This window comes from Alligator sinensis, unplaced genomic scaffold (genome assembly GCF_000455745.1).
Source record: "Alligator sinensis unplaced genomic scaffold, ASM45574v1 scaffold1102_1, whole genome shotgun sequence".
Classification (NCBI taxonomy): domain Eukaryota; kingdom Metazoa; phylum Chordata; order Crocodylia; family Alligatoridae; genus Alligator; species Alligator sinensis.
This window is the reverse complement of record NW_005842342.1, coordinates 1,538,956-1,550,434: the sequence shown is the minus strand read 5'-3', so window position 1 is coordinate 1,550,434 and position 11,479 is coordinate 1,538,956. Positions and strand designations below refer to the sequence as shown.

General features: G+C 41.8%; 1 protein-coding gene across 1 annotated transcript; it reads left to right on the top strand.

Annotated features, from left to right (window-relative positions):
• The first annotated feature begins 698 nt into the window (after nt 1–698).
• On the top strand, nt 699–10,161 carry VXN (vexin). The gene is made up of 4 exons (XM_025210218.1): nt 699–1,046; nt 4,026–4,087; nt 4,661–4,746; nt 6,551–10,161. Exons 1-4 carry the CDS (start codon nt 917–919, stop codon nt 6,735–6,737), a joined length of 465 nt encoding a protein of 154 aa, XP_025066003.1. The 5' UTR covers nt 699–916; the 3' UTR covers nt 6,738–10,161.
• Nucleotides 10,162–11,479: the final 1,318 nt, after the last annotated feature.

Genomic DNA, 11,479 nt, shown 5'->3' with positions numbered 1-11,479 from the left:
TGCAGACAACATCCACACTTGCTATTTAGTGGACTTGTGAGTTTTTGCATTTTATAACCAAGACTGTAAAATGTGAATGAGTTCAAATGAGTGGAGAAATCTGTTTTGGTAGCATTTGCGTTGCAAAAGTGTAAATGATAACTCAAGGCTATGGGGAAACCCAAGCTGTATTAAATCTACTATCCAAAATCAGTGACTACTTTAAAAATATTCACTTTAGCCCTTTTAAACATGGAAAGAGACAAACACATCCCTTTGTTCCCAGAAAATGTAACTAATTTTCCAGTGCTTTTACATGCCTCAGGCTCACACCAAAATAAAAAAAATCCTCTTCCGTTTATGAACAGGCAAGTTTAAAAATGAAATGCTGCAATGAAAATGCAGATGACAGAACAAGGAGCAATGGTCTCAGGTTGCAGCAAGGGAAATTTAGGTTGGATATTGGGAAAAAACTCTCTCATTGAAGGGTAGTAAAGCACTGGAATGGATTACCTAAAGAGGTGGTGGAATTGCCATCGTTGGAGGGTTTTAAGGCCTGGCTCAACAAAAACCCTGGCTGGGATGATCTAGTTGGGGATGGCCCCCCTTTGAGCAGGGGTCGGACTAGATGACCTCCTGAGGTCCCTTCCCGCCCTAATTTTCTATGATTCTAACGCCATTAACATAGATGCAAGAGGCAAGGATTTCTTAAGGTGATATCTTTTATTAGATTAGCTGAGCAGTTGGGATTGAGTTGGACAAGCTTTCAAATACAAGACACTCTTCATCAGGTCACATTAATATAGACTGCACTCACTGTAGTAACTTGAATGAAGGCTCTAAGTCCAGGCACAGCCTAAATGAAGGATACATGTAATGGAACAGTTTTGCCTCTCTCCTGTAGGTGGTAGCAGTGTCTGATTGTCGACCTCCCAGGATGGATGAGTTGCTGCCACGCCAAGGTGATCTCATCCAAGTCCTGTACAGGCAGGATGAGGTGAGGAACTTTGGCTGCCTGCAAAAGAGCCAGCAGCGATTCTTTCCTGGCAAATGTGCAGCCAAGCACAGTAAGTTCTCAGATATGATTTTATGACTCTGCCTTCTCTGTGTCAACTGCTCAGTACATTCTTGCCATTGCAGCTTTCTACTTGCACAAAGTCTACACTGAAATGGAGCATGGTGCTACTTATCTAAAAGATTCTTCCTCATTAAAAACTACAATTAAAACAAATAAGATAATGATTGGGAGAGTACAGAGCACACTTCCCTGAAGCCATAAGCTGAAGCAACAGCATTTGTTTTATTCAAAACTGTCAACTCTTCCATTTGAAAGTCTTAAAATGTGGTACAGATGGGTCCAACTCTGGGTTTTAAGACCCTGTGTTCAGTTGCTCACATTACCATCTCTAATTCTTGCTATGTGTTGGCTGCCAGCATTGAGCTCATTGTTTTAACTGCAGCCATTTCTGAGAACAAGAAAAAATGTTGTGTTGCCACAGTAAAAAAATCCCTCCTGTTTTGGAGCAGGAACTTGAAATTTGGCAGGGAGGTAGCCTTTGTGGCTTTTTGTCCTCCTGTGGAAATACATGTGAATTTGGCTAACTTCTAATTCTTTAAAAAAATCATGCTTTTCATGTACACAGTAGAGAGCTACGGTCTTTAGCTGATAAAAATCTCAGAAAATCCCATTTTGATCGAGCATGCTCCACCTCCCAGTCCTGTATGTGACCTCAGTGCTCATGTGTTATAATCCACAGAATAACTGAATATGCTGCATCCCAGGGCAGTGGGGCTCAGAAGGGCTTTCTTTATAATAGTTGATTTGGACTAGTGAGGCTTAACAAAGGAAGTGAAAGCAAAGAGCCTATTTTCAGTACTCTCATTGATGCTGTCAGTGACATTCTGTTTGATGCCAAAGAAGGATGAATAAGGGTCAGGTATACGCTTAGGGGGGAAATGAGGGGAAAAAAAACAATCTGGCATAAAATGATATGGATGCTAGCCCAAGATCAGATGCCTATAGACACCTGGTAAATATCATTAGTACTTAATATGCAAGATGGGAGGAAGTGCTTTAAATTAACATCTAATCTAATGGATGTAGTCAGAATGCACTACACCTAAGGATACTATGGGAGACATAGACCATAATTAGAGCCTTTATTAAAACCAGATGCTACCATCTGGAAGCAGACTGCTGGGAACCCCAATTGCTACGCTGGACCATTTATTTGTTATGTTTTCTAATACTGTTTTTTTTCCAGTTGTGGTGGTCTCGTGTGTCACATTGTATCATGATGAATCCTTGATTTTCCTGTAGGTTTCTGATGTTAACTTAATTGAAAACTGTAAAACAGCAGCAGAAAAAATGACAATGGGCACATCTACACAAGACATTTACTGTGCAGTCGCCTAACTGACTGTGCAGTAAATGCCTCAGTGTCTATTACATGCGCCCCTATTAGGGCATACAAAGCTAAAACTTTGCAGCAGGATAGTGCTTGTAAGTACTAGTCCTACCCTGCTGTGGAGTTTTTCCATGCACAATAGTGCATGAGTAAACACTGACTGGCTGGCTGGGACATGAAGGTGCTTCAGCGCTGGGGCTGCCTGCTGGCTAACCCCACACTGAAGCACCCTTGTGACCCAGCCAGGCCCTCCATAGCACATTGAATCAGATCAGAACAGCTCCCAACTGGCAAGCTGACCCCCTGGGGCCTCCTACCAGACAGGGCTTCTACAACCTGGCTCAGTGTGCTGTGCTCTAGGCGCACATGTGGGCATGTGTCCGGGAGCTTCCCAGGAGCAATTAACTGCAGAACAATAAGCTCTGCAGTTTATTGCTTCCCCTAATGGTATGTGTAGAAGTTCCCAATGGGCACATCTACACATGTCACTATGACTTCTTTGTTACTGTACTATAATTTAGTACTTCCTTTTGAAAGTACTAAATCACAGTGCAATAACAGCCCATACTACACCATACACACAGCGCACAGTTATTTTTAGCAACTACATTGCCATAGTGGTGCGTTATACTGGGGGAGCACGTTGCTTTGGTGAAGTAGCTGCTGGTCACATGTAGATGCCTGCAGATGTTATGTCACCATAGCGCATTGCTACAATGATGTATCATAACATGTAGATGTACCCAATTAGTAGGAACTGAAAAAGGCTTAAAAAGAAGTCCATATTCCTCTCACTGGATGGGCAGATTCTGTATGTGAAGTCAGATCCTTGGGTCCTTGAAAAAGACTCCCTCAGAGAGAGGGATCACATGCATATGGAATATATAAGACACTGAGCACCCATTTTTGGTTATAAGGCACATTTTTGGTTTGGGACCAGTGCATATGAATAACACCCAGCCATGATGCCTTCTGGTTGTCAGGGTGCCTGGGTACAGAGAACTTCTGTGGCTAGTACATAACTGTCACTTCTGACCAGACCAGCTCTGATGGTGGATCTCTTGGGAGTTCAAGAACTACATTTGTTCAGCTTCTGCTTAAGGGAGGTAGGAAGAATGCTCCTTGTAGCTTCCTTTTCTGCCCCCAAAACAGGGGCACAAAATACAAGCACAATGAAACACTAAACAAGGGCTTCAACATTTGGTCTATTGCTAATACCTGAAATTGCCATTTCAAAAACAGGAAGGTAAGTGACTCTTGGCTATAGCTTTCCAAGTCGACATTATGCAAAAGGCATGTATGTAAGGGACAAGGATTTTTGTGGGTACTCAAAAACTTGTCTAAGTCTATCCCAACCATGCAGTTGGTCCGGTTAAAAACATCAGTTACAAAAATGCTCACTTCTTGCAAGTTAATATTAGTGTTTTCTAGCTGTCTTACTGTGACGTAACAGAATCAAGCCATTTATATAGAGCTTTGCAGCTGGCTGTGGTCAAAACTAACAGAACTGTAACTAATTACTAGCACTTTCCATATTATCTTTTAAACATGTAAGAGTCTGAAGTATGCTTTTAATAAAGCCAAGTCCATCAGAATAATGATTATTTGCTAATAATGCCATATATATTATGCTTGCAGTGGGAAGTTCTGAACAAGAGTCATCCAAGTCCTATGCTAACCACTCAGATGGAAAATTTTCAGTAAGTAAAATACAGTAAGATGAAATACCTTTGTAACATACCTGGAACTGCAGTACTTGTTAATACATCCGGTATCTTTTACGAAGCAGTAAGTCTAGAACCTCAGCATTCTATATAAAGATGGTGTGACCAACCTAATCCCCTTGTGGAGAAGTACCCTCTGTTATGGGATACAATTTCACTTGTGAAATGGAGGGAGGAGTATGGTTGTAGTAAAGCTGAAGCTACTGGCAGGTCAGCAGTTGGCCCTCAGAATTTAGGAAATTATTTATCAAAAGGGCAATCAAATCCAAAGGCTGTTTTAGGCGTTGATCCCCCAACATTTGCTTGCTTGTGTAATCTTTACTCAAGGGAGTAGCACCACTGAAGAGAACAGGACCAATCACATTATTCAGGATTGTGTGTGTGGTTGAAGGTACAGTGACCAGGGCCTTTGATTTCCTTTCACAGAAATTTCTGGTTCTGGGGGTTTATTTTTTTTTAATAAATGCCTCTCTCTCCAAAATAGCTCCAAGTCCCCTGTTCATTAAAGAAACATACAGAAGTTTGTAATGACATTTTTTTTGCCTGCAGTTTCCGGCATCCCCAGTTACCCACATCAAAATGAAACGGGCTGTAGTCACAGCATCAGCTACAGATGACAGTGCTTTTGCAGAAGAGTAAGTCCTTTTCTGTACATCCACCCAACCCTTGCAGCTGTGTCTGGGGCTGCAGGGCACTGTCCCTAAGGACAAGTTAGCAGGTGGCCTAGATCATAAGCCACCCATATATGCATGTGCACACACACATACAAACACACCAGTTGCAAATTACCTCAGCATTGAAGTAACAAACCTCAACCATCAATATTACATGAGTAATTTATTTTCAGAACATTTGCTGGAGGTGCTAGTTTATTGATTATGCGATATTAACATAAGCTATTTAAAGTATTGAACATAATTAATTTTCTTACTTAAATAGAAAAAACAAATAGATGTCTGAGTAATTGTTAATAACCCCCTAACTATTGTGTCACATTGATCCAGGGCCTCAGCTAGTATAAAATGTGATAACTCCATTGGCATGAAAGAAGCTTTGCTAATTTATATAATTTTAAGATCTGCACAATCACTGCCAAAGAGATATTATAATCTAAGAAACTTCCAAAAGCCACTGAAACTAGAGCTTAGCACCAGATGCTAGCTTTAATGTAGCTACAGTGAGTAACAACACTACATTCAAAGCATTCTCAGGACTTAGGTCCTAATTACGAACATGACCCAACAGACCTTTTTCTCACACGGATATTCTCTTTGCAACCAAGGGAGAGAATTGAAGTTAGTGAACAAGATCAACCTTTTTGCTGTTTGGGAAGAGAAGTGCCCCACAAGGAGTCAGTCTACCCAAAACTTGATTCTGGGTTTGATGCCCAACATAGCTCCTGCCCCTTGGATGCTGCCACCTTGTAAACAAATGGGCAGGATAGGCAGATTTTGGCTAGGTCCCTACATGTTGATGAGAATAGTAGTTCATATGAGTACACATTTCTTCCAGAGCAAGGGAGGAACAGGGCAGGAACGTGCTTTTCAGCTTTGTAGTGTCAGTGTCACTATTCTTCATTGTGTTTATCTTTAAAATGAGTATCTGGTTCACTCAGCACAGAGTTATTGGCCCATGTTAGAGAGAGATTCAAAATAAAGAAGGGAGGTAACAGCAGAGCTGGATTTGGGAGCAAGCAACCAAAACAATTACCTTTACCTGGCCATGGGAGGCAGGGTGGGGAGGAAGATGGAAGCATAGGATACAACTAGGCTAAAATAGTGCAAATCATCCAGTATGCACATGGGCTGTGAGAGGGTAGGGACCCCAGGCAAAAGCTAGCAGCACTTCTGGGTGGCAGAGGGATCAGTTTGTAATTCCATTCTCTCTGCTTTAAATTGCTCGTTATGTTAAATCCAGATTGGTTAAACACAATGAAATGTATGCAGATAAACATGGAAAGGAACCACAAAGTAAATGCTTTGTGTGTTCTTTATGCTTTAGCAGAGAGATTCAGTTAGTAGCATTAGCCTGAAGTCAAGTAGAACAGATTTGAATGGGAAATTACAGAAACAGAAATCATCCACAGTCTGGATTATATTACGTATGGTTTAAATAGAGACTACAGATTCTCGTTCTATTACCTGGGTTAACTTTGGTGAATCCTTGGTTCCCAAGGATTTAATGCTTGTTTCTCCCAGCACTGCTCCCTTCCCTCCTTTCTCTTTTCCTACCCCACTTCCCGCCCCTCCCCACCCCCACGCTTTTATATTCTAATTTTTCTATCCTTTTATAGTCTGCTTTCTGCCCATCCTTTCACAGCATCGGTTGAAGTGAGCTACAGCTCATAAAAGCTTGTACTGTATATGCATATATAGTATATATCTACCTTGGTTAGTCCACAAGGTGCAAATCTGCCCTGCCTTCTACTTTATCCTCTAGCTACAGAAGGCACTCAAAGAAGAACACTGACTATGACTTAGCCTTGACCCCAGGAGCAGAAGTTTCTTTACCTCTGACAGGCAGCAACTTGTGTGGAACACCTGGCATCCTGAGAAAAATGTGGATGAAGCACAAGAAGAAGCCAGAATATCTAGGAGTAACAAACAGTGCCTTTGAAGCAGACTGACAAGCCTCAGCTTTGCTTTTGCAAGAAATTTATTTACCAAGGGCAAAACATGGACACAATACTTACCAAACACTATCTCGAGCCTTTGCCTTACCTGGTCAGGAGAAAGGATAATAGTGAGGGAAAAGGTGAATGTGATCAAATTCAATAGTCAGTATTCGTATTGCAATATTTCTGATGCCAGTCAAGTTGTAACAGATTCTACCCTTGATTTTTTAATACAGTTAACATAGTCATCACATTTCCTTGTTCTATCTTAAATAAGTTAGCTTCATAATGACAAAAGACTACAAAGAAGTTTGTGTATCCCACAAGACCTCAACTTCAGTATGCCATTAACACCCAGTTCTGCTTTCCATTTTGTACTACTACACTGAACTATTCTGTCCCTTCCTCCCTTGTCATTTTCTCTGAGGTACAAAAGGTAAAAACCAAATCCCCTGGAGGACACACTTTGCTGAGTGCATTGATCCAATACATGTTTATTCTGTTTTGTATTTGAGACAGGACTAGATAAGTGAAAGGATATGAAACGAATGGGTGGGTTAGTCGGAACTGAACCAAAACTTTGGTGCACAACCAGCAATTGGTTGTTTTAAAATATCATGCCCAGATCACATCATGCCACATCATGCATCTGAAAGTCACTCAGGAGTTATACTGTTTCATAGAACCTGCTCTAATGCTAAATATAAAATTTCAAAGTAATACAATAGCATTGTGGTACAGAGCATTTTGCCAAATGCATGAGTTACTAAGAGACAGATAAGATGTTGAAACCGTACAGCTGGACTACTAAGTAGGATTTTGCACTCCTGCAGTGAAGCTTGCTCTTAAAAGCTAATCACTTTAATAAGATTTCTTCAAAAGGAGAAAAATTGCTGATTTCATATTTCTGGCAGCGTAGGAGCTGCTGATCGTGTTTCTTCATCTCCCCCCTGCAAAAAAAAAAAAGAATATCCCAAAATAAATTTTTTAGAAGCATTACAAGCAACTTTATATTTGATAAGACTGAAAAAATGACAAATGCACATGACGCACATGGAGCGTGCCTACCAGATCTGTCCCTTAATTTGCCAGAATGGACACATTTTGAATTTGTTCTAATGCAGGACTTCAACATGAATTTTCTGACATCCCTTTGCCCCTGTGAACATAAGAAATATCATCAGGAATGATGCAAGGTGCAACAGTCCAAAATTTAAATTAAAAAGGTGATTGGACTAATCCATTCATCATCTGCATTTTAAATGAGAGTGGTTCCCATACAGTCAGTGTAATTAAAATGGCTCACCATCACGTGTAAAGCCCCCCCACCCTACTTCTCATGTTTCAAAATGGCCAGGGGGCACTATAAAATTCATTTGACAAGCTTTAGTTGGAATGCCCCCATGACCATTTTGAAATGCAAAGGGCTTATAACATGTGATGCTGAGGCAATACTGGAGCGTTCTAATTAGAATGTGAAGCAGACTCAATTAATCAAGTCTACTCCAGTGTGTTCTAATTAGAATGCTAATGAGCATGTCTATAGGCATCCTTAAAAATTGAAACTCCACAAGTGAGAAACTAGAACTTCACAATGAATCACTGCCATCCAGTGAACTTGGCTCCATATTAATGCTTCATTTGCAGTTGTATCCTTCAGAAAGAGGTGCTGAATTTTTCTGGAAAGCTAGGAAAATCATTTTAGTTCAAAATAGCTCAATCTACTGTCTTACCAAGTACATAATCATTCCCTAGTCCAGGATCTATACACAGACTCAGTCCAGAGAGGCAGATCACTACATGAGAGAGGAGAATTGAAAGCTGCTGCATGTGTCACAAATGATGTGACAAGAGCTAGCTACACAGTTCATGCTATAAATACTCTCTATGTTGGGGAGAACTCCCCTAGGTGGGGGATTGTAGGAGTGGCCCTACCTGCCTCTGAGGGTGTGCACAGAAGTTACATTTTCACATGATGAGGCCCCAGAATGTTCTCTATATCCACAACACAAAATGTTCACAGCTGCAGAGCACTTTTAAAATGGCCAAATCACATGAAAATGTAACCCTCATCTGATGTAGTATCAGACAGGGGTGCTGCAGGGCAGAGCACCTTAGAGAACCTCTGTACAGGTTCCCTGAGAGGGTTAATTTTGGGCAATGCCACCCACATCCTATGCAGTTTTGTGGGACTGGGCTAGTCCTCATGTGGGCAAGCACGAACCCAACCCCGCCCCCAGGCTGTCACAAAGAGGAGACAGGAAACCTGTTTCCTCCCTGTGCAGCCAGATGGGGTGAAAAGAAGGGAATCCCATTGCTGCATGAGCCTCCCACCAGCTACCCCTGCTGGGGTCCTGGAGGGAGCTGGGCTGGGCCCACATGGCAAGGGGGTCTCCCTTTCCCCAACTCCCCACTTCCCACACAAAGGTTCTGACAGCAGCAGAGTGCCTCACCCAGACTTGGGGAGAAAACATCCTCCTGGGCCCATCCTAGCTCCCCCCAAGACTCCAGCATAGACAGCTGGGGGAGCACACAAGGTGGGGGGGCTCCATTTCTTCCCCCCCAGCCCCAGTTCTGGGTGCAACAGCCTCTGCTACTGTCAAGATATTCACATGGAGTGTGGGGAGAAGGAAGGGAGCCCTCCCTGCCATGTGGGCCTGGCTCAGCTGCTCCCCAGACCCTAGCAGGGACAGTTGTGGGGGGAAGGAAAGGGAAGGCATGCAGTGGGGGGCTCCATCTTCCCCCCTCCCCACAGCTGCTGCTTACAGTTGCAACTGGCTGGGATTGGGGCTGGGGAAAGGGGTGGTCTGGCAGCCTCCTGGGAACATGGCTAAAGCACCTTCCCAACAGGCTGCCTAGACTTCTGTACAGACCCTGAGACATACTACTATTACACGGAGCAGAAGAGAGGAGAGTTATGTTGGAGGAGGTCTGTGACTTTTCAGGGAACAGCAAATATGTCAATAGCTAAGGAAAGCTGAGTTCAATCACGTCTTCATATCTTCAACACAGTTTGAGGGGGTTAATAGAACTTTGCAGAAAATTTGTTGAAAAACAGGGTTTTTTTTTCACAAAGGCTCTTCCCTCTGCAATATACTTGACACATTTAGTGCCATGGATAACCCATATAATCCTAGGGCAATTAACCCATCAGAAATCTTTCTTCTTGGACAACAGCAAGTTGCAGTCAGAATGAAGGATGATGGAGACCAGCTAGGAAAGGGAAGACGGGAGCAAATTACTATTTTAACACAGGGTTTGATGCTGGAAGGGAATGAGCACTGGCAACTTCTACTGACATCCATAAGTGTGAAGGGTGCCCAGCACTTTACAAGATCAGATCCTTAAAGTTTGCATTAACCCTTAGTAGCAAAAATGAAAGAGAAACAAATATACTGTGGTGAACATGTTTGTTATTACCCTAAAATAGAATAGTTTTCTGATAGCATACTGTTAGGTTAACAATAATTTGGATTATTAAGAAGTATTAGCTTTACAGCTAAATACAAGGCATGACCTGTGGCCTAGCAATACAGCTGACCATAAGGCAGAATGATAGCTAAGCCTTTGCTTGTGTCAAGTAATCATTTTAACTGTATTAAGCATTTTCTGAGTTAAAAAGTGGATCTGTGTCTGTGTGCTGAAAAATCAGCTACAACAAGAAGTAAGATAAGACAGGGAAACCATTGTTCTGGGTGCCGTTGTGTCCTTGAAAAGTATCTACTACTGTGTAAGGTTTTGCTAACATATTATAATGTTACTGTTACTTAACTTTTAGCTTTTAAAAAAGTGCTCGTTCAGCTTAATAAAAATATGCTGTTACAAAGATTTAAAAAGCACCGCCCAAGTATTGCTTTTTTTGTTAACCATAGAGTCTTGCCTTGTTATAATAAATATAAAAGATCACCTCACCCTGGGGGGGGGCCATTTTGCCTTTTGCTGGCTTTATAGTCTTTGCTCAAGCAAATAAACAGCTGTCTTTCTTTACCCGCGTTGTCTGTCAATCAAATTACAGCTAGACAACGAACCTTAGGGAGGTTTCTCCCACCACATACTTTGCCCCTGAAACACACCAACTTCCAACTACTTCCCAAGTTTTTCATGAGGCATTAGTAGCTCTTGAATGATGCATCACACCCACCCCACAGACTTTATCATAGGCTTTATCATAGGCCCCAATTGCATGATATGCAATTGTATGCAACAGCCACTGTGCCCTAAATGTGTACCCTGAATTGTTTTCCCATAATTTATTTAATTTATAACTCAGAGCAACATGACAATGGAATCACTTAATGTGAATTTCAAAAGTTGCTGTGAAGATTTTTTTTTGTATTGTGGCAACTATCCATTTTGTTGATTCATATGAAATAAAGCAAAATGAAATAGGTAGCAAATGGCTGAACATGGTCTTAGTGACTGAAAGAGAAGACTCCAGAAGTACAGGAAACTCTCACTATTTGCGGTTTCAAATATTCGTGAATGCTGAACCTGCATATTAAATACACTTAAAAGAGCTCTCACCATAATTGCCTCCATGCCCCCCCCCAGCCACCAGGGGCACTGCATTCATGAATGTAGACGGCATTCATGAACACTACCTTATTTGCAGATTTCGCTGTTTGCTGGGGATATGAGAACATATCCCCCGCAAATAGCAAGGGTCTCCTGTATTTAACAAAAAATAAAAGCAGCACCTAACAACAAAGGAACTGACATTTTCTTTCCTTTCTAGGAACGATGGTTCTGGATTT

What these genes read in the sequence shown, in the direction of transcription:
- VXN (XM_025210218.1), top strand. Translation starts at nt 917, where the DNA reads ATGGATGAGTTGCTGCCACGCCAAGGTGATCTCATCCAAGTCCTGTAC. An exon ending in CAAATGTGCAGCCAAGCACA is followed by an intron (nt 1,047 to 4,025) that starts GTAAGTTCTCAG and finishes TTATGCTTGCAG; the next exon opens with TGGGAAGTTCTGAACAAGAG. An exon ending in GACAGTGCTTTTGCAGAAGA is followed by an intron (nt 4,747 to 6,550) that starts GTAAGTCCTTTT and finishes TTTATCCTCTAG; the next exon opens with CTACAGAAGGCACTCAAAGA.